Genomic DNA, 22919 nt, shown 5'->3' on the forward strand with positions numbered 1-22919 from the left:
GATCTACATAAGCTCTTGCGGATGGACTTAACGATAGATGACATCAGGGTTCCCATTGAAAGGGAGTGATGGCAGCTGGCAGATACATCGAGAATAAGTCAATGTACGTAGGGCTTCTTTCTCTGTAAAACTTCAGTCTAATGTGGCCGCCGTCTAGAATATGTATGCATCCATATTCTCTTCAGCGTTACAATCCGCGGTTCGTAGTAACAAACCAATGCGCAATAACAAAAATTACGAATTTAGTGTGCCTGCCTTGTGATCATGATGACGACTTGAGCATACCGTTTGAAAAGGGGTTGTAACACCATGTCATTCAACACGAGTTGTGAAAGTTTCCGACGTGTAACTAAACCTCTAAACAGTTCTTCCTTCCTGTGCGCCCATTGACGGCCATACTGCGCGTGCTAGAAACGATAGCATGCACTCACAAGCTGATGACCGCCTCCGCGAACAGGGTGTCCCAGTACTTGACGATGAACTCGAGGTTGACCACCTTGAGCACGCTCGTGCCCTCCCTCGAGTGCACTCGGAACAGGTCGCAGTGGGTCCCCTCGGCGATCTTGACGAAACCTTGGGGATCCTTCCTGCAAGCGACGTCCACGTCACACCGAAGCCGATCACCGTACAGGTTCAAGGAAGTCAAAGGGATCACTTGGAGATGGAGGCATGAAATCGTGATCGACTGTGGGAGTTAGGTTGTGTGGGCCGAACATCTCAGCCTGGAGGCAACTTCTTTTCAACGAGGGGACTTCCCTTTGTCCTGACGAAGGAACGTGCTCAATTACTGCTCCAGGTGTATTGGGCTAAAAGACTTATTTGCCGCAAAAGAAAACGCAAGTGCGTCGTCAAGATGTCTTCCTTTTCAAACGTCTTCTTTGCGACAAATACATGTCATTCAACAAATACCACCTAGGCCAAGAAGCTGTTCTCTTGAAGGAATATTGAGCTTTCGGGAAGAAGCTAGCGGTTACTGGCGCCATTTTTGAAATGCTCTATGTGGTCCATGCGCGGCGAACCAGTTTGTATTGTGATTTTGTTTACTCCGTAACTCCGCTTACATAAAAAAAATGAAACCTCTCGGTTTTTGTCGGGTTCGAGTTAAAGGAATTTTACTCTGCTGCCTTCATGTTAGCAACAGTTGCACACACAGGAAGCCACGCATTACACATTGTCGTAGCAGTCGCTGACCAATCTTTGCACGCAAACACTGGGGCCACGTGCTCAAGTGAAAGCCGCTCGCTATAGCTAGCGTGAATCATAAAAGCATGATGAAAAACTCAACTCCGATTAGAAAAGTGGCAAAAGGCAACATATATATAAATACAAGGAAGTCAAAGGGATTACTTGGAGATGGACGCATGAAATCGTGATCGACTGTGGAAGTTGAGTTGTGTGGGCCGAACACCTCAGCCTGGAGGCAACTTTTCAACGAGGGGACTTCCCTTCGTCCTGACAAAAGCACGTATATATATATATATATATATATATATATATATATATATATATATATATATATATATATATATATATATATATATATATATATATATATATATTGTGCAGCAGTCACGTGCCGTTTACGCTCGTTATTTATTGTTGAGCAATGAGCAACGGTTGCTAAGGTTTCTTTCTGACATGACACTGGCCGGCGTGGCACAAAATGTGGAGTTCCCGAGTGAGAAACGCCGGGTAAACAGGAAGAGTGGTGCCCCATATGCAGATCTGCCAACTTTTTTAATACACAATAAGATATTACCGTCGAAGCGAAAGAAATACAAACATTTGTTGAAAAATACTGAATATTATTTCAACGCGAAACATGCCTTGTTTGTATAAAGAAATGGCTGACTTTTCTTGCACAGAGGCTGTGAAAGCGCACGTTGATCTAAATTCGCCGCAATAATCTGCGTTACAGAAAAAAAAGAGAAATGTCATGCAACGTCGGCCAAAATTTCACGTGCATTTTGCTTGTGGCACTGTTGCCAGCAGGTCACAATAACTGAGTGCGTTTGACAAGTCGGCCTCTGAAAATTGCTTGACAAGCGTATTTGCATTCTGTTGAGATCAGTTTTTTTTTGCATTTAACACAACGCGAATTAAAAATCGTAATATAATTGGAACCAAGACGGCAATCGTAAGCCACCTCTCAATGACAGGTCATTTTACTATGAAACCGTAAAAGTTGGCAGGCATGCAAACGTTAAAGGCGCTGCTTCGAGCAGGCTTCGTCGTAAGTGACGTCACCAGCTGCGGTGGCCCAGTGTTCATAACGTTGCACTGCCAAGCGCAACACTGCGGGTTCGAATCCCGGCCTCGGCAGCCGCATTCCGATGGCGGCGTAATGCGAAAACGCTGGCGGGATATGCTTTGGGTACACAATGAAGAACCTTTGGTGCCCAAAATTTACCCAGAGCGCTCAATTACCGCTTCCATTATTTCGCGATGCGGTAATGGCAATGAGATAAAAGTTTTCGCTGTGCTAGTTAGATCACTACGCTGTTCTTTAGCCTGTCACGGCTTTGTTTCTTTAGCTTCCTAGTCTTTAGTCGCGTCGCAGCATTCTCGACAGTAAAGTAGCGAGCACAGAGCCTTCAAGAAAGAAAGCGCAAGGGAGGTAGATGACGATCATTGCTATTGGACAAGATAACCCTCCAAGGGTGCAAACATTTTTGAGAGTTTATGCTCACGCGCGGAAGCATAGTTGGGTACAAATAAGCCGGGAATATCACAAGCGAATGTGACAGCGATATCTGCGAGTGTTTATGTGTCGTCTGCCGCAGCTATCATTTTTACTTCCACAGAAAAAGTAGTTAAAGATTAGAATTTTATGCTCCCGTATCAACGACTCGATCTGACACCTTAAGGAATGAAGGAGTTAGCCGTGGGACAATGCAAACACCTTTTATACGCCCATAAAGGCCGGGGTGGCCCTTACACCGGCTGTCATCTCAAGGTGGAACTGGTCGCATTTACCACTGGGTGCTACGTGTCCCTACTGCTCCGTTCCTGTCATGGAAGCCGATGCATACCACCTAATATGGACATGTACTGGTTTAAAATCGGAACGCTCGCGTCTCCTACTGCAAGCCGGACTCCGCTACAGTGTGACAACCAGCTATGACCGCTGGACACATGACAACAGATTCCACAAAACACTGCTTCAATTCATACACAACCCAGGCCTCACAGCACACATATAATACACATATACGCATCAAGAATTATGCCTTAAGGGCAAGTCTTTTTCGCAATAAAAAAAAAAAAAAGGCGTTAAAGTGTGGCGCGAGGCCTTGGGTGCGGGTAGAGGGCGCTCACATCGTCTCCATGAGGTCGGCGAACTTGAGCGGCGAGCTCTGGCCCGTGACGCCCATCAGGTCGCCGAACATGAGGCGGCTCTCCTCCGTCCGTTGCTGCTCCGGCGACGGGTGGAGCGTCATCTCGCTCTCGGCGCCGGAGTCGTCGCTCTGCGCGTCCGAGTGCACCGCGTTATCTACACACAACCCGACTCGAACCCTCTTCCTCGTTTTCAGCAAGTCTCAGGCTACTCGTAAACCCAGTACGGTCTGTGATAAAGTTCTCGCAGTTTACGGAGTACTGGAATATGGGAGAGACAGATGTCCATGATGATGATGATGATGATGATGATGATGATGATTTCTGTTTTGATCCCACTTGAAGCGCAACGCTGATAAATAATCTCATAACCCTGCTTGAGCCAATCAGGTTTTACTACATATATTGCAGTCTAGCATATCGCATACTTAAAAAAAATTTTTTCTCTCTTCATTGAAACCTTTATAGCGTTGCGCTGCTGCGCTCTAGGTCGTGGGTTCGAATCCCGGCCGCGGCATCCACATTTCGATGAAGATGAAATAACGCTTGTGTACTTAGATGTAGGTGCATGTAAAAGAAACCTTGTACCTCACTACGGCGTGCCTCATAGTCAGATCGCGGTTCTGACGCGTAAGACCCAGTAATTTAATTTAATTTTTAAAATTAAGACCTCTATCTCTACACCGTAAAGTTGGATATTTCTGTAAAGACCCCCGATCCACTCCTTGATTCCTCGATCCACAAACGCGGCGGGTTCTCTCTACACTCTAAAACAATATTGAACCCATTGTGTCGTATCTTGCCACGTCCATGAATGTCATCTGTCTTGTCCGCATTTCCGTTCTTTAGCGCTGCGAGCCCGGTACTTCCCAGTAACGAACAGCACGCGCGTTATCAGCATGACTTAGAATTCCGACCGGTAGGTAGCGGGCGCGGCGACTTCAAGAAAGGAAACGCAAGCAAGGCAGATGACGATTATCGTTGTGCGGCAGATACACACCCCAAAGGTGTACCTTTGTCTAAGAGTGTACAGTACGACGGGATTGACGTAACACGTGGTATATGGATATACATAGGTGACGCACGTGTTCTAGCAGCATGTCAGTCTCGTCGGCGGACCACGTGACCTCGCTCTCCTCGGACTGGTAGACGCGGTAGATGGGCGCGTCCAACATCGACTCGTACTTGCTGAAGAACGCGTCTCCCGTGGCGTCCACGCGGTGGGACTGCAGGTGGCGCCACCAGGCCTGTATGCGCGCGGCCGCCGCATGGCGTCGCCGCGTCGCCTCGGACAGCGAGCGTCGGAGCAGCATTCCCCTGGCCATCGCCTGCAGGCCCACCACCTTCTGCACGAGCCACCTGCGCGACGTTTGCGCGGAGGAAGGCCATTGTTAAGGCGAAAGCAGTTAATGGCCCATACTCGCGGCGTCCGACCGTCCGTCCGTCCGTGCCCTGCAACGGTGCTAGCTGCGGCCTCTCCTAAAGCCCCTTAAACTTCCTAAACTAGTGACACTCTCCTCCTCCGCCTTCACTCCTTCTCGTTTCTCCTCTATTTCACGCTCCCTCCTCGACCGTGGCGCCGCCTACACTGCTCGAGCGTAGCAACGGCGCCAACATGTGCTTCTCGCCACTCCGTTGACGCTTCTCGAGCAAAAATGGCGCTCACGCAGGGCGCGAGGGCTACGTGATGCTATTAGGCCAATGGTGACGCGGCGTCGGCATCGGCCAGAGCGCGCAAGGAGGACGCGGCGTTCTTCAAAGCGTGGCACTACTTTACGAAGTTTGTGGGACTTTAGCCTCTCGTCCTCACACTCTCTCAGCAATCACGTGATGGCACAGCGGGGCGCGCGGCAACGCTTCTTCGTCAGACGTCTCGTTGCGGCAGTCGAGTAAGTCGGATGGCTCCCAAGCGGCCCGGTGATAATTCCGCGGCAAGCGGTTCGGAGAAGCTTTCGCCGAAGACACTTTGGAATTTATTTACAAAGTGTTCATCAATTTTGGACAGAACTCTCGCGTGGCGTGTCGGCTGGCAGCTTCTCACCGGGGCTGGTGCTCCAACGTGGCGGCTGCGACGACGTCGACGCATAACATTCGCACCTGCGGGTAACTCGCTTCAACGTCATAAGCACGCGGCCCCAACGCTGTTGGAGTCTGTGCCAGAATAACGGCGGGAACCTCATGCGGGATGCTTTCATGGCTTTCACATGACGTCACGGACAATGTTTCTCACCTCGCTGGGGCTCAAAGCATTGCGACTACGATGACGTCAGTGCAAGCCATGTATAGATAGGGTTGTGCGTAAAAAGCAGGATCGAAGGAGGGACAAGTACAGTAAAGTCCAGTGTTAAAGTGAACACACATTTAGTTTTTTACCGACCAATTACTCATGAAATGTAATGTGAATGTATGCAGCCTAATTTTCAGCACATGGACACCAAGCTGGTGCGCCCTGTCAACCATTTGTTTCTCTCGATAAAGTAGAAGCCTTTCACATACATTGACTCAAATGCCAGCTAGGTGTTCTATTTAAGAGCAGACCGTACTCTACAACAAAGATCATCCTTGTTTGACGTGTCTCTCCTCCCGTTCGCGTTTTTATGTGCAGCCCTGCGTATAGTTTCGGAATTAACCAAGCAAGCCTAAATCAAGGTTTTACTGCGCAAAACAAGCGCCGTTTCATTCGTTTGTCATGGAGAAGTAACTGGCTACTGGCCATATCAGAATGGCTTGTGGAGGCAGCTTGCTTAGACATGGCATTGACTGATTGAGTCTAGATTGAATAGATTGATGGGATTTAACGTACCAGAAGAACAGAGGGGCTAGGAGAGACGCCGCAGTGGAAAGCTTCAAAGTAATTTTCTTAACATGAGCGCTAAAACGCGGCACGCAAGCGATTCTGCATTCTGCACACAATTAGATTACGATAAACTGTCGCTGCCGAGAACGGAACCCGGGACAGCGTGATCGGAGACTAAGTGCCATAGGCACTGCGCCCCTGTGGTGGGCCATGCAGCACAGTTCGCATGACTTCAACGTCCGCTTGTGACCGAAAGGGGGGCAGCCAATAACTCTCTCGTATTCATGGTGAGTAACGTATTTTCGCTTGCTGCGGGTAGGGACAAGGAAAAGAATGCGAACATGGCACTGTATGTAAGTACCCCCCCCCCCCCCTTTTTTTTTTCCACCAAAAGACAACCTTGTAAATGAGTGCACTAGGTAGTGTAATGCCAAACAATGCTGTCGTAAACCACTACCAGGTTTGCCAAGTAGTGTCGACTTGTTTAAAATGGCTGTTATATTATGAGAGCCCCGAACAGAAGGTCTAAAATTTTTTTCTTACTCTTCTAGAGGAAGTACTTGAATTATTTTCATGAGACAAGCGATTATCTACAACAAACCAACTTTCGGGATCTATTGCCCAAAGTAATGACAGTTATATGGCAATTGTGTAGCCTAGAAGTGTATTTCCTGTGGATTCTCTCTCTCGCACACGCACACACAAACACACACGCTACCTGAAAGACTTTACCAACAAACTCGGTAACAGTTAACGAAATAAAATGAAATAAAAATTAAAGAAACACTACATCGCACTAGAAATGGCACCGTCAATCTTCGTCATGACGTCTCGTGACATGAAAGCAGCGTGTAAGCTCTCTCGCAACACGTTAGCACATTACCAGAAGCAGAAGCTAGTCATTTGCACACAGCATAGTGCGATCCTGTGAAAGCACGTGGCCTTGCCCCACAGGTTCCCTGATCTCAAGAGTGCCGGACGATCAGACTCGAGCGCAGTATCGAGCACTAAAGCACAGCCAGCTGTTTCAGCAGCTGATCCAGATTATTATTATTAAAAAAGAGTATAGACTAGGATATGCAGATTTTTCGACGGGCAGTCATTGCTGGGCACTGCGAGAACTGGCGGAAAGAAAAAGAAATGCGCGATAACGCTCAACCTGTTCTCATTCCGTGCTTACGGCCAGAGTAAGCTGGCTGTATCATTGTCGTCAGTTTCACCGTCTTCAAGCAGGCAGCCTGCAGCGCTGGCTGCGCTGACAGCTAACGACATGGGTCGAGATTAAATGCGCTTGCTTGATGCGGATGTCACGGGTGTGCGAGAAGCAGCCGGTTCTGGTGTATAGGACGCGTTCGAATATATATAGGCGAATATATATATGCGGCCACGGTGCATCGACATCTTGAAGTCATGACAACGTGGCATCCAGGGCAGCAGGGTGAGTTGATCACATCTCCCAAAGCTTACGCGTTTTGTACTATATTCACCGACATAGCCGCGGCCGTCCTTGTATACGGGCGGCTATACTGAATTTGCAAGTGCGTGCCACCCCAGGTTGGCGGATTCATCACCGCAAAGTTGCGCCGGTTATACGAGGCACGCGATACCCACGGATGGTGGGATTAACTTCATCCGCCGCCATTCCTTAATAAGCATCAATGTCTCTCACAGTGCATGGCCCTTATTGAAATCCGCTCTCACCTAATCGCGAGCCGTCAGCATTCTCTAGCTTGAACATCTTGGCGTTGTGTGTCGAATACACGGACTACATTGGCCAAGTATAGATCGAAAAAAAAATGCCTTCATGATTAGCGCTACGAGCCTCTGGAATTGAAACAGTGACGTTCGTTCCCGTACTGCCTGACGCGGTCGTTTGCAACAAATGCGCGTTTGTGAGCGGCCAGGACCTAAAGGTGAAAAAGGCTTACAATTCTGGTCTGAATACGGTGGTCACCGACGTCAACAGGTTGCTGCTAATCGCTGACGTCTACCTGTGTGACGCGCCTTCACGGCTTCGAAACAGCGATTTGGCCTGTTACGCGAATCGAAGTTTACCTTAGGTCGCATTTTTTTTTACAACCGTTCAAACAGTTGTACATCCTTGTTAGTCTGTTGATAACAGCGTATGCGTTATCTGGCATGACTGCAATATCAGTAGCACGTCCCGCACAACATAGCGCAGCGTAGCATAACACGGCACAGTGTAACACAACGCAGTGCAGCAAATCACGGCAAGAACCGAACCACGTACAAAATAGGGTGTAGCATAGTAAGCGCAGTATAGTTCCTGGAGAGGCAACGCAGCGAGACAAGGGAGACAACACAAGCACAACACAAGAGAGACAACACAAGCACAACACAAGGGAGACAACACAAGCACGGTGTGTTTTCGCCATCTCTGATATCGCTTTACAGCGATGGCTTGCACTTCAGAGGCCATGCACCACCTGGCCCAAGGTCGCGCGCTCGTACTCCTAACACCGTAGCTCGCACTTCACGGCATATAACGTTTCGTGTCACAGAATTGGTCCATACTTCGGAACGGGCACACATCGGCGAAAGCATTCCCGGCCGAACCGCTTTCGCGGATTACGATCAGCTTTTCACCCTAACTTCGCCCCGGATTTCTGGCACTGGGCCAAGACGGCATGCTCGACACTATACGCGACTGGCCGACTGGCGCGGTAGTTTCCACTGCCGAGTAACACGAAATCTCCCGAAAAGTAGAGACCTTAGCCTGTCCGCTATTCCGGTAAATGGGAGCGGTTTGGGCGGATTACCGGATTTGCGGGGGCGTAGCTAGATCGCTGCAGCCGCCTGGTAGCGTAGAGTTCAACCAGACAAACACAGAGCTAAAACTGCAGTAACCCACTATATCCTGCTTCGCTAGTGGTGCAAATGTTTGGCAGCGGCGTAATTGTGAACGCGATTACGCCACTGTTGAATTTTTACGCCAGCAGCTAAGCAGAATATAGTAATTAGCTCTGTGTTTGTGTGGTTGAGCTTTGCACCACCAGCTGGCGCCACCAATCTGGCCGCTCACGTTTACGCCACCGCTAAACCGGCAAACCACCCGCATTTGCCGGAATACCGGATAAGCTAAAAGTCTCTATTTACACCAGCAGCTAAGCAGAATATAGTAATTAGCTCTGTGTTTGTGTGGTTGAGCTTCGCACCACCAGCTGGCGCCACCAATCTGGCCGCTCACGTTTACGCCCCCGCTATACCGGCAAACCGCCCGCACTTGCCGGAATACCGGACACGCTAAAAGTCTCTAGTGATCGTAGACCCCGAAAGTGATTCCACCGCGAATACCGCTGCGCGTCATTTTTTGCTTGGGAACGACCGGCGCACGACTGAAAAGGAACGCAACTGGGAACCCAAAATAATGCGAAACAGGGGCTCACTTGCGGGTCCCGGTGTCCAGAGACGCCAGGTGCGAATGGAAGGCGAATTTCTGCAGGGAGGCCCTGGCCGGAGTGGGCGGCAGGCCTGTTGGGAACAGCGTAACTCGTTCAGAGCAAATTAATCGACAACCCCCACATCTGCCCCGCAGGATATCATTTCACCCTTCCCCCCCTCTCCCTCCCAACTTGCTCCGCTAGATCACAGAAAACGGTATCAACGGAGAAACCCGGTTCGTCTTTGAAGAAAATTGCCACCAGATTTTGGACCACGTAAAAGGCTTAGTTTCAGATGGCGCAGATGTTAAGGAACCTCCGAGAAAGAAACAAAATAAATACGTTTGAAGCATGAGTGCCCGCGTGACTAAAAACTAGCAAAAAAAAAGAACGAGCGTTTTCGATATTGCATCTAAAGAAAGAGAGAGACTATCGCCATTACCGCACACCGGAAGTGACGCACAACCCAGAACGCGCAGCTCCTTCGCATTACCTCATGGTAGGGGTAGTAGTAGTAGTAGTAGAGTAGTAGTAGAGTAGTAGTAGTAGTAGTAGTAGTAGTAGTAGTAGTAGTAGTAGTAGTAGTAGTAGTAGTAGTAGTAGTAGTAGTAGTAGTAGTAGTAGCAGCAGCAGCAGCAGCAGCAGCAGCAGCAGCAGCAATAACTTTATCTTTTCAAAGAAGAAAGGCAGCGGGATAGAGGGGGGGTGCAGGTCTATACTCGAGGTAGACCTCCGCCACCCTCTCAGCCCACTCCAGGATGGCCTCCTGAACGTCGGGCTTGGAGCTGCGAAAGGCCCCCCCCCCTGCCCCCACTGCTCCGCACTAGCTATTAAATTATTAAAGGGAGCGGGTAATTTGTGCTGTGGGGATCCCCACCTAATGTGGTTGAGATTGGCCTTGGCCGCTGAGCAGAAGCGGCAGGCCGAGGAAGGGTAGAGAGAAAGGGTAAATGACGCGTTTAAAGTGAGGGGGAGGCAAAGCTGCGAGTCTAACTCCGCCACAGGAAGTCGAGTCTGCATGGAGAATTGCGCGCCAGCTGCCGAAAGGTCGGTCATATATTAGGCGGTGTCCTCAGCACGCTGAAGGAATATAGAAGTCGATGAGCCGGTGCGTACGTCTTATTCACTAACCACAAATTTCGCGCGTCATCTGCTTACGTGTTGATTAAAAAAAAAAACTGAAGAAAATTACAAAAGTACCAGACCTGCAGCTCTGACAGATTGATTACGTACCATGTAATCTCACTGATACGATCTTCACGGCAACCGGGAAAATAAAACGTTTCATCCGAAAATCGTATTATCCGATGAACGCTATGAATATATAGGCACACTCGGTGACCAACTCAATAGCGAAGGTTCGTGTGGCACCGAGTGATACTGCTCCACGTAACACATTATGCGGAGCAGCATCACTAGACGCCACACAAATTGCAGTAAACGCACTTTATTCAGAAACGTTCAAATAGCTCGCTAGTTTCCGCTGAACTTTCGTTTTCTTTTATATCCGTAAAAGACGTTCTACTGTAATTAAAAAAAAAGAGGCTACCATTTCCTCACTGAACTCAGCAGCGGGGCATCGCCAGTCGGTGTGACCACACTGTCGCAGCAGCGTTTTCCAGGCGGCGGCGTGCCGCTTGAGTTTTTCCTCCAGCGTGGCTGGGGCTTTATGGGTTGTTGGAATTTCGTTGGCGCTAGTACACTAGAATATAAAGCTATGAATTTTAGAATTACCAGCACAAGTCGACTTCTGCAGTCGTATTATTCATTTCAAGTGAAAACGCGATCGCAATAACATATGAAAATACGTTGCTTCAAAGGACGTTGGCCGGCAAGAGAAACAAAAATACGTATTATCCGAGATCAGGTATCATGAAAAATCGTATTAACAAGATTTACTATAGTACATACTACTCATTCATAATCAATTTAGCCTCAGTGATATTTAGTTGCAGTTTGCTATTAAAAAATCTATCACAAAGGTGCATCTGTGCATCTGAAGTTACCTTTATACACCAGAATTTGCAAATCGCCGCTCAGCCGGAAGAGTTCTACCGCAAGAATTTCTGAGAAGCGTTTAACAGTAGCCGAGATAGAAGGAATAAAATGTCGTACACCAATGGGGCAAGGACGCCAGCTACCTTCTCCGCCATAGACTCCTCTTCGTTGCCTGGACTAATGCCCACCAATAAATGTCCCCTATTGCCTTCTCTCATATCGGATCCCAGGACCCACCTATTCCTCTTCTGTCACAATTTAGCTGTTCTCGCAGAAAAAACAAACAAAGAAAACAAGAAAACACGAGCTTGGAATCTAAATGACGTAAAGCTTGTCTGACTTAGCGAGTCAGCAACACTGACAAGTGCGCAGCATCGCAGCCTGTAACTGGTAACTGGTTCGCGTAACTGGCCTCACGAGAACGAATGCCATTTATGATATTTTTGGAGGGAAGTATGTTGATGAGAGGTGTGTGGGGCTCAGAAAAGCGCAACACGGATCTAAATACATCTAAGGCTCCTATTCTCCTTGTGTGTTCATGGCACACACATTCTGGGGGATTGACCCGGAGTGGGCACATAATCAGTGTCGAGGATGTCAGCTTGCGCACATACACTGTGACACAAGTTATCTACTCGGCAGCGCAGGAATCGGAACGTACACAGTAGCACGCACTGTCTGCATACGTCCACAAATATATCCAGTGGGGAAGCAATGACCACATCCAAACACCCAGGAACAGGCAAAGCAAAATTATCCTTCGAAACGCAGTTTAAAAAAAAAGAAAGAAAGGTAGAAATCTCATGAGGTCATGTGCACAATTCTGTAGTCCTATTCGCAGCTTCCACAGAGCTGCTGGAGGTAGGCGGATCTCGTGATATAACGCGCAGCTTCTCCCCATGCTGGCGATACTACAACGATCACCCTTTGATAACCCTCAACCTATGCCTCTTCGTAGTCATATGAGGTCTTTCTAAATAGTGAAATTGGCTGAAGGCTTAGCTTGGTTAAGCCTGGAAGATTGCGAAAGCAATACCCTTAGCTGCGCCTTGGTTCGGCTGAAATGGAGCTGTAGCCCCATTTATTGTCCTAGCGTGACGTCACACCAGCGAGCGCCCTCTCTCGGTAGCGCCGCAGCAGCGGCGCGCAAGGCTTCGCCTCCGCCATCGATGCCGCGAGCTGGGGCCCCGTCTCTCGGTCTGGCGTGACGTCACACGGTCACGTGACGCGCAGCTGTGTAAGGAGGCGCCACGACCACCCATGGGCCGAAAGTGCGAGCAGTATTGCTTTCGCAATAAAAAGCAAGTACGGCGACGTCGACGATGTCAGCGCATACGCCCTTACGCTAACCTCGGTGCGGCGGCTGCTGCTGGAGTCCCTCTCCCTGGCTCAGCACCTCCGGGTCCCGCTTGCCCTCGTCCTTGTCGAAGCCCGGGCCGGCGGCGCGGTCCGGCACCCGGGGCGGCGGCGGCGCCGGCTCGAGGGGAGCCACGTCGCCCGTGGCCATCCTAGGTGCCGCCATCCTGGCCTTGACCTCCTCGGGAACAGAACAGAGCGCCGAGGTTACGGTGTACGTGGTCGTCGTGGGCTTCAGCGGCGACGAGCGGCTGCGCGCCACGGCCGCCCACGCACCTTGGTGCTCGTCGTCGTGGGACTCGGCGCCTTCCTGCTTGCTCTGCAGCTTGCGGCAGAAGTAGTTCACGAGGACCACGATCACCAGCGTCGACAGCAAGGTCGCTAAGAGCATATCGCGCGGCTCGAGAACTTGCCTATGCAATGACGGGACGCTGTTTGTGCGCGAACACCGTGGCTCGGTACAATCTCGCTAGGACGACGCTCGGTCTTGCCTGTGGGTCACCTCAAAGCGAACCGAAACAACAGTCTGAGCGCTCAAGACCACTGGGCCTAGGGTAGCAGTCCGGGAATGCTCAGCCACGGTTCCCCTGCCGTCGCGACACCTTGCACCGGGACACAGTTCATGCAACGAGCACACACTACTCTGTCGAATCGAGTGTTCGCAGAAGTCAAGTCGCCTCCGGTGCGGGCAGGCGGAGGACGCTCGACTTGAGCACGCCTTGCCCCGTTATCTTCTAGACAAGGGGACTCTCGTCCGGTTTGAGAGGCGAACGACGTACCTTTTTTTCCGTTCGCTCGTGAAACTCGGAAACCGCGGTGCTTCGTAGTGCACGTGGAGCTGATCGCGGCGCTTCCGTTGGTACCTGCGTTGGGTTGATCTTAAGGGGCGCGGCGGCTTGATTTGGGCGGCCCCAGTGGCAGCGAACTGGGATGGAAATTTAGGCCCAGCTCGGCGGCCACTGGCGGGCCTACGAAGCCCAACCGCGCGCGTTGTAGGCGCGGCCACCCAGACTGCTCATCTTCTTTGTCCTCTTCTTTCGTGCCAAATGCACACGTATACAGAAACGACGTGGAACAAGGACAAAGAGGAAGGGGGAATACAACAGCGGAACCCTCTGAAGCGGGGCGCCTCGCTGAGAGATGGCAAGCCGCCCTCCTCAGCGAGGCACCCGGAGACCAGGAGTGGGCCGTCCAGCGGGCCAGGGCCGTTGCCGAGGATCTCGAAAGATCTTCCTCGGGCGATGGACCCCTGGCAGCCTAGCCCCGGGCACAAACATCAACAACCGTTGGACAAATAAAGTTTATTCCTATCCTATCCTATCCACGAGAGGAAAGAGTACAGAATGAGCGAACACTTTTATTGAGCCAGGGCTTGGTACGTTGCTCGGTTCTTCATGTGGCAAAGTTTCTAGCAATGATTGCGGAAACTTCCGGACGTGGCTTTGTCGGTACGAGGTTTGAGACCGTGCGGGCTAGGTGGCGTTCCATGTTAATGCGAACTACAGGGCACACCGGGACGAGTACAGGAAAGACGAGAAGAAGCGCTCACGCCGAGATAGAATAAACTTTATTTTCCAACGGATAAGGTGGTCAGGGGGCGAGTGCCGCCGCCTCAGATGCAGGCTGGGAGGTCTTGGGTCCCAGCAGCCTCTTCAGCCAGTTGGACGAGCCGGAGCTGGAGCTCAGAGTCCGAGCGGCGTAGTAGGGTCTCCCAGGTGTCTCTACTACCTATATTGTGCGTTCTCCCGAGAGAGTACGGACATTCCCATATTATGTGGTCGAGGGTCCCTCTCGCCCCACAAACATTGCATCTATCGCTCCTGGCCTCGGGGAACATGTGGTTCGCCATAACCGGGTGCGGATACGTATAACGCCGAACTCTGGTCCCAATGCTGGTGACCCCGGTCCCAACTCTGGTCTCACTGATGGTGACGTGTCTTTACGCGACTTCGTTAGGAAAACTCTATCGTAGTTTGTACGCCAGTGGGGGGGTCTTGGAATCGGTCTTAGAAAGTTGGAAGGGTCTTGAACTTCTGCTCGAGGATCCAGCCGCCCACCTTCCTATTCTAGAACGTTGCTCCCCACAAAACTTCACTACAACTCAATAACGAAGAAGAAGATGATGATGTGAGAAACGCACAGTGCAGTAGCCGATGCAATATATGCAAATAAATAACCGTTCCAAAAAGAAAAGAAAAAAGAAAAGGAAAACGACGTTGATGGCCGCGCCGCCGCTCGGCAGAAGTGCTCACATTTCCTTCTTTTTGTTTTTACTTTTAAAATAATTATTACTCATTCAATATGACCTTCCTGATCTTATTTAACAGGTGATTCTGCGCTATTCAATGCCATTTCAATAGCTATTAGGAAACTTATGCTCCATAATAATTTCGAATAATCCACCCATTTCTTGGCCAATCCCCCATCGTGGGTAGGAGCCACACGCATCACAGGCGACGACGACGACGACGACGACAACAACAACAACAACAACAACAACAACAACAACAACAACAACAACAACAACAACAACAACAACAACAACGACAACAACGACAACAACGACAACAACGACAACAACGACAACAACGACAACAACAACAACAACAACAACAACGACAACGACAACGACAACGACAACGACAACGACAACGACGACGACAACGACGACGACAACGACGACGACAACGACGACGACGACGACGACGACGACGACGACGACGACGACGACGACGACGACGACAGCGACGACGACAGCGACGACGACGACAACCGTCTATGCAAGCCCGCCAAGTCGTCAAAAACCAGTCAAAGGCGCGGCTCGCGCACACTACTACGATGAGATTTCTTTTTACACTTTCTCGTTCTTTGAGCACGCAGACTTACGAATATCTCCGCTTAACTTTCGAACTTCCAACGCGAGGGGCTGCGGCTAAGCAACTGCCGCATCGCGCCGGTGGCGTGCACGTTCGGCTGTGTTAAAAAAAAAAAAAGTTCTAGCGTAAGTCTGCATCGCAGTAACGGCATGCGTGTACCATGCGCACTGTTTGCTCAACGTTTCAAACCTAATTCTATTAGTCAACCAGACATGAGGAGGTGCTTAACCGGCAAGCGCCCTTATTTTCCCGTCGCCGCGCCGTAGCCCACCCTTTAAGCCGGCTCGCTACGGGGCCCCTTTCCCTGCGCCTTGCGCCTGACCATCCCCTTTCCAGGGGGACCATCCCCATTTCAGGGGGACCATCCCCGTTCCAGGGGTCCGTCGAAGCGCACCGGTTGCAACCCTGACCCTGGCCTAGGGACAACCTGGGCTGCACCACCTCACCTGTGCTGCGTACAACACATACCATCGCCATACGATCATACATACATCGTACGATCACGTCTCTGGTGAGGTAAGAAGCGAAACTTTCTCTATTTGTATCATCTATTGCAGACCAGAAATTACAAAAAAGGAGCAAGAGCAAGACGACAGAGTCAGCAATGTGAAAAAAAAGAAAATTAAGGAGGCTTTGATTTCTTAGTTCTAGCACGTAGCACTGGGTCGGAACGTAAATCAAGCTCGCAGCGCGACTTCGCCTCTCCGTTCCATAAAACGGAAGCCGTTATCCACCGAATATATATAGACAGGAAAGTTAGCTTTCAAGACAGTTCGAAGAGAAGCAAGCATACCGTGGAAAATTGGAATGGCACTAAAGAACGCGCCGAAAGAGGCCATTAAACTTAGGGCCCACCTTGGGCTGCCGGGGGAGAAGCGGCAGAAAAGTTTCCCGAGATTGAAAAGAAAGCGAACGCCTTTGAATGTTAGGACGAGCCTGCACTTTCGATTTCGCTAACTTTGGAGCATAGATTCAGCGCAAAAATCTAGGTCGAGTGGCCGAGACATGCTGTATGGATGCTCGGAAGTGCGACGTGTTGCAGCAGCAGCGCGTAGGGAGGCACCGGCATAAGTCGAACGCTTTTATAGCGAAGTGCTCGGCATCTCCGAAGTCATTCGTTATACAGGAAACTTCGCTGTAAAGGTCGCGCACCGCACAGGTTCGCGATAGAATGGAGACTAAACCATTCCTTCGTTATACCGGTCATTTCGTTGTTGAGGCGTTCGTTGTAGACGCGCTAACACGTACGCGAACGTTGGTTTCCCTGTTAATTCTGTGTCACGCAGTCACAGCGTGGCGCTTTCTGGACTCCGATCCGTAGCCGCTATTTTTAACTGCGACTTCTGAGCGCAGAATTGCACGTGGAGGACCCGCCGTGGTTGCTCAGTGGCTATGGTGTCGGGCCGCTGTGCACGAGGTCGCGGGATCGAATCCCGGCCACGGCGGCCGCATTTAGATGGGGTTTAAATGCGGAAACACCCATGTTTTTAGATTTAGGTGGACGTCAAAGAACCCCAGGTGGTCGAAATTTCCGGAGTCCTCCGATACGGCGTGCCTCATAATCAGAAAGTGGTTTTGGCACGTAAAACCCCATAATTGTTTTTTTTTTTTTGCACGTAGAGGATTGCAGGGGCATAGCGCAGCTGCCTTACCCTCCGCTGTAGCCCGTGTATATAGTTAGGGCGCTGCTCTACTGAGCTCGAGGTAGTGGGTTCGATTCCATTTGCGGCAAATGCATTTCGATGGGCGTGCAATAAATGTTCGTTTACTTAGTTTTAGGTTCACCTTAACGGAGCTACAGGTGCCGCATAATCAAATCGCGCTTTCGGTGTTCTGAACTCCAGAATTGAAATCGCAGGTGTGTATTGGCGATAGAGCTTCATGTCGCATACCCGCCGCGGTTGCCCAGTGGCTATGGTGTTGGGCTGCTGAGCACGAGGTTGCGGGATCGAATCCCGGTCACGGCGGCCGCATTTCGATGGGGGCGAAATGCGAAAACACCCGTGTACTTAGATTTAGGTGAACGTTAAAGAACCCCAGGTGGTCAAAATTTCCGGAGTCCTCCACTACGGCGTTCCTCATAATCAGACAGTGGTTTTGGCACGTAAAACCTCATAATTCGATTTTAATTTTTCATGTCGCATGGCGAGAAAGTGCGCTGTGAATGTATTTTGGTGTGTTTTCGCTAGTGGCGATCGAATGTTGAAATTTCGCGAATCGAATCGACCCAGGATATTTGAGGGAAATGACCCTTCGACTATCGGATGAAATACCCGATGCTTTCTCATTTCTATAGGCAAAGCGAAATATGAAGCAGCGCGTGGATTCCGTTTGGTGAAGTAAAGGCTTCATTATTTTTACACACGCATTTAACGCCCTTCACATCGAGACGCAGAGTGAAATGGGGAGCTTGTATGTGATAAACAGCTGCTTTCACTTACAGGATGCGCCAACGAGCTATTAAACAAGGAAACAGCACGAAGCCAGATGCATATAGGTTGTTGGGTTCATTGAAAGAGTTCGTCATGAGTTCACTTATATTTCGCGATTCCCAACTAACGTATAAGCATGTATGCTCGCCCTTCCCGTGATGCCCCTCGGTTACGTTTTAGGGTAATAAAATGAAACAACGAAATGAAAGAGCTAAGCGTAATACTACAGCAACGCACAATCAATAATGGGAGGAAATCAGGCTAAGACTGCGGATAATTATTGTGAGACCTACCGATAGGCTACCAATTCGTAGTTTGCCAAAAAAAATCGCATTTTTGATTGCATGACTGGAAATTACTGAGCTGAAATTACATGCTCAGTGATTTCCCTCAGGAACTCGTATTCTTGCGCAACAACCGTAGCTCTCTCTTGGAACACAACGATTCGCAAGTCTCCACTGGCGCGTGGTCTTTCTTCCGCAGCACTCGGAAAAGTGTTATCCCTCATATTCGAATAGAAACAAAGATTCCTCAATTTCAAAGAAAAATTTCTCCAACCGAATACGAACCGAATACGAACCGAATACGAACTGAATACGAACCGAATACAAACAGAATACGAACCGCATACGAACCTAAAGGTAAGGATTACTCGATTACTGTTCGAAGTTTCCAATTTTTGCACACCCATATAGCTCTCGCCTTTCGAATTCCCCAGAGTAAAAAAAGTTTTGCTTGTGACGCGAAGTTGTACTGCACCATTGCCTCACGTTATATGTATAACCAGGATACCTTCTCAGCTAAATGACTTGGGGACGCTCCCAGAAATGATAATGTTATGCAGGAGTCAACTACAATATGTGTATACTAAGCACGCTTTCATTCACTGTACCACGGTCACATCCACTTTGCTACTGGCTCTGATAGATTATCGCTTCTTAGTCGTCACGCATTAGGCGTAGTTGTTGAGAAAGCTGGCGAAGAAATAGCAAGTGGGTTCCGAGAAGTGTTTCGCTTGGAAGCGCCTATTCCTCCTTCTGGAATGTTTAGTATACTTGGACCAGACATCGCCATGACTGACCTTTGATCCTAAGCATTGAATTAGCCGTGTTCCGGCAGCTCGGCTCTGAACTGCGTCCACTGGCGCCACTATTCACTCGGTGAGCACCGCATGAACTAAAAGCGCCGAGTTGCTACAGGAAAGAAAGGAACACGGAAGGCGCCTCTCTCACAACCCATCACTGCCACTGTCTTGTGATGCTGTTGCTAAGAAGCGAAGAAACGCTATTTGACGCAAACCCGACAAGCCGTGACGAGTTGGACCAGCGAAGCAGTATTCGTCGTTTCAACGAAAGCGCTTGCCGAATCCGCTCACAAAGGCGGTTACCGCGATGGACTTTGGTGTTATTTGCTTAGTGGTGAAAGCATAAAAGAAAGATAGGCTACAAGGTATCAGGTTTTAAGCTTTGTTACAACATCACACTATACACAGTGCGAACATTGTTGAGAAATGCTTGGCTTGAGGCGCAGTACTCGTAGCCCCCATCAAAAAACATTTCACGCGTTTCCAGCGCTTCAAACAAATAGAAAAAATTCAGAGAAGAGGAAAGAACTGGTAGGACACGGGGTCATTTCTTGCTGTATCGTCGGTTCAGGCATGTCCTACCTATTCTTTCGTCTTTCTTCTTCTCTGAATCTTTCCTATTTCTTCAAAGCACCAGAAATGCATCAAATATCGATATTCCAACTAGCCCAGCTGTCTGCATTAAATCACATGAAAACGACTGCGGAATCACATACAAAATCCTGTTACAGCGACGTAAACTGTTGTTCTTGTTTGTTAAATGGTGAAAACATGTGAAAAAATATACTACAAGGCATCAGGTTTGTGGCACAACGTCATATTCAACATGAAAAATTTGCAAACAACGTTGTGGAATTTCGTGCAGAATGTGATTGCGAATTTGGATGAATGGTTAAGCTCCTGTCTACGAGCGCGTTCAGCAGTAAACTACAGACAGATGATTTAAGGATGCCAAGAATGCATAAAAATCCACGAACGACGTCTACAACGACAAAATAATTGGCGTGTTACTGGAGGTTACAAATTATACAGCTCAGGTTGTTCAGGCACACTTAGAGAGAGAGAGAGAAAATAATGTAGAGAAAGGCAGGGAGGTTAACCAGAGGTAGTTCCGGTTGGCTACCCTGCGCAGGGGGAAGGGTTAAGAGGGATAAAAAGAGAAACAGTAGAAGGGGGAGATAGAAAGAAAGGGAGACAAGCACGAACAAAGCGCATACACTACAGAGCGGTAGGGGGCGGAATTCTTAGAGTCTGTCGTGAAGCCCCGTGGACCGCAAGAACCTTACTAGCACGAGTAAGGCCTTCAACGCGGATGTTCTTTCGGAGCATTGGCCTAAAGCTTTTAGTTCTGAAAGTGGACGATTGTCCAACTGGTCCAGCACTCTGCGCATCACTTGTCTCTCAGCACTGTATCGCGGGCACACTTAGGATGTCTAATTATGGTAACTTAGCGCTAGGTGTTGGACATACTGAAACCGATTCTGGACGAGCACTCTATTATCAATTGTTCAGTAACAGGAAACCACTCAACAATATATGTACAGACCACCACAAACGTTTATAGACTATGAGGTCTCCCAAAACGTTGAATTTCCTAGCAGTCTGTAACAGTAGTCGGTAAATCCGTACTACATCCCAATGTTGTTGGCGCATACTAGTAGAAGATAGAAATGCGACTACCAGGCTGCGTCGTGAGGCTACAGATGTACTAAATTTTTTCCCAGATCCCAGGGTCCGTAAGCTTTTGTGGTCGAATCTGCTATTTGATGCGCATGCGCAGCGCGACGTTGTTGCGTCGCTAAGCAATAATTACGACATAGAAATCCTCTATGTCAAAAGGGCGGCGTTCGTGAAACCATACAATTTAGTGTGGAGGCCTGTGGATGCCCGGGTGATACAGATAGAGGCCTTCGTCTTCATAAAAAAAAAATTCTCCCAGAGCCAACCGAGTCGTATTGTTTTTGCTCTTGCCGCAAATCTTTAGAAGTGGAGTCGCGCCCGGTATCGACATGTAGTAACGTGCCCGACCAAATGTGCACACTCATCATTTCACCATAGTGGGAACGAACAAGTCAGGGAAAACAATTCGCAGGGTGAAAAAAAGTGATATAGGATGCTGAGGTGTGATAATATTAGAAGATTTTGTCTGGCTAATTGTTATTCCCCACTGTTCATACATAGCCTAGCAATCCCATCGCACATATCCACGGAATACCTTACTATGCGGACATATCTTACATATCCGTACACGGCATATGGAATATCTTTCCAATCAACATTTGATTAGCTCCTATTTGATTTGGTGCTTCAGTCGAAGTAGTGTACTACGCGAATTTTCAAATGTATTTTTTTTAATACAATAGTTATCCTGGATAGTTTGAGCCGGCATACTCATGTCTGACCAACGTCAGGTTAACCAACTATTAGGCGCTATTTCCATCCTGAATCCTGCATCGGTGGGCCAGAAGTATTAAGCCAGCCAGTATTGTTTAAGTTCTCTGGGAAAGTTTTGTGTGGTATTAGAAAGTATCATGCATCAGAAACTTATTCGAAGATTTCTTTATTTGCAATGAATTACGTGTCATTAGTATTCTTTTGTTTCACAAGTATCTCTTCTGAAATAGTCAGTGCATATAACTACGACTGATGGACGTATCGATGGTTGGCGCTGCAAACGGAAGAACAATTAAAGAACGCGAAAGATACGAAAACAAAGCATGCCAACCCGAAGGAACAAAAACGACAATTTCAACGTCACCCAAGCTCGCCAACTTGCGCACTATATTATGCATATGAGTCCGTATCGTCCGCAACAATGGGGACAAGCAAACCGAAGATTGCCATGTGGCTCTTTTCAATGTGCCAAAACGTGTCAAGACCACGTGTATATGCTTCTATCGGTACATTGTATTCGTTATTTCAGGTTCATGAAATGCTTATTCAACGCACTGTACATTTGGCAGGCTGGAGGGAAGAATAAGCGGGTGCGTTGCTGTGGCGAAGTTTCGAATTTTTAATTGTGTGCATTGTATCCTTAATTCTTTTTTAAGCAGCGAACAATTTATCTCTCGGAAGCTATAGGTTAATTGGCCTTAAAAGACAACGCGTGCTTACAGAGCGCCACACTGTCTCCAACAATGCGCATGCGCGATACAACTGTTACTGTTCGGAACGCATCACTGGGTCACGGGTACACAAGCGGAATGGACGAATGAGGAAGCAGCAAAGGAACGTAACTGCTGATTCTTTTCAGCCCTCCTGTTCTGCTTGCACCTCCCCCCCCCCCCTTTCCCCATGGCATTCCTTCTTTGCGCTGTGCTCATTACGCATCACGAATGGACACACCACATGTAGAGGATATGCATTGAGGAGGTTAAAGAGTTTTCCTTTAACCTCCTTGGAAGGCACTGACGTCGTAGACGCCGCCATATTGTTGTGCCTCAAGCCAGCACGGTGAAGCCTTACACGTTGCTTCGGTTCGCTTATCTCTAACAGCACAGCGGAAGTGATGAATGACGCAACAATATGGAGCACGGTACGTCATGGAAATACTCCGTATGGCCCGCATGTCGGCGTTGATACTTTCCAAAGGTGCGTACAGTGGACTTCCGTGATGCAGGCGTGACGTCATCGCGCAGC

General features: G+C 49.0%; 2 protein-coding genes across 4 annotated transcripts in view; one reads left to right on the forward strand and one right to left on the reverse strand.

Annotated features, from left to right (window-relative positions):
- The window catches only part of LOC135896515 (serine/threonine-protein kinase haspin-like), a 29269-nt gene extending 15338 nt beyond the window's left edge, over nucleotides 1–13931 (reverse strand). The window contains exons 1-6 of one of the 2 annotated variants that reach the window (XM_070540181.1): nucleotides 13165–13931; nucleotides 12883–13066; nucleotides 9541–9625; nucleotides 4422–4695; nucleotides 3319–3467; nucleotides 432–587 (exon numbers count right to left, since the gene is read on the reverse strand). In XM_070540181.1, coding sequence (XP_070396282.1) covers nucleotides 432–587; nucleotides 3319–3467; nucleotides 4422–4695; nucleotides 9541–9625; nucleotides 12883–13054 — 836 coding nt within the window. In that variant the 5' untranslated portion in view covers nucleotides 13055–13066; nucleotides 13165–13931. Of the gene's footprint in view, nucleotides 1–431; nucleotides 588–3318; nucleotides 3468–4421; nucleotides 4696–9540; nucleotides 9626–12882 lie in introns of both variants that reach the window. The other variant, XM_070540180.1, reaches the window with a different exon arrangement.
- Nucleotides 7373–22919, forward strand: part of LOC135896516 (mucin-19-like) — a 379214-nt gene continuing 363667 nt past the window's right edge. Inside the window, exons 1-3 of one of the 2 annotated variants that reach the window (XR_011515083.1) lie at nucleotides 7373–7571; nucleotides 16101–16275; nucleotides 18061–18096. The gene's annotated coding sequence lies outside the window, so the exon portion shown is untranslated. Of the gene's footprint in view, nucleotides 7572–16100; nucleotides 16276–18060; nucleotides 18097–22919 lie in introns of those variants that run through there. The other variant, XR_011515084.1, reaches the window with a different exon arrangement.

Source organism: Dermacentor albipictus, chromosome 6 (genome assembly GCF_038994185.2).
Source record: "Dermacentor albipictus isolate Rhodes 1998 colony chromosome 6, USDA_Dalb.pri_finalv2, whole genome shotgun sequence".
Lineage (NCBI taxonomy): Eukaryota > Metazoa > Arthropoda > Arachnida > Ixodida > Ixodidae > Dermacentor > Dermacentor albipictus.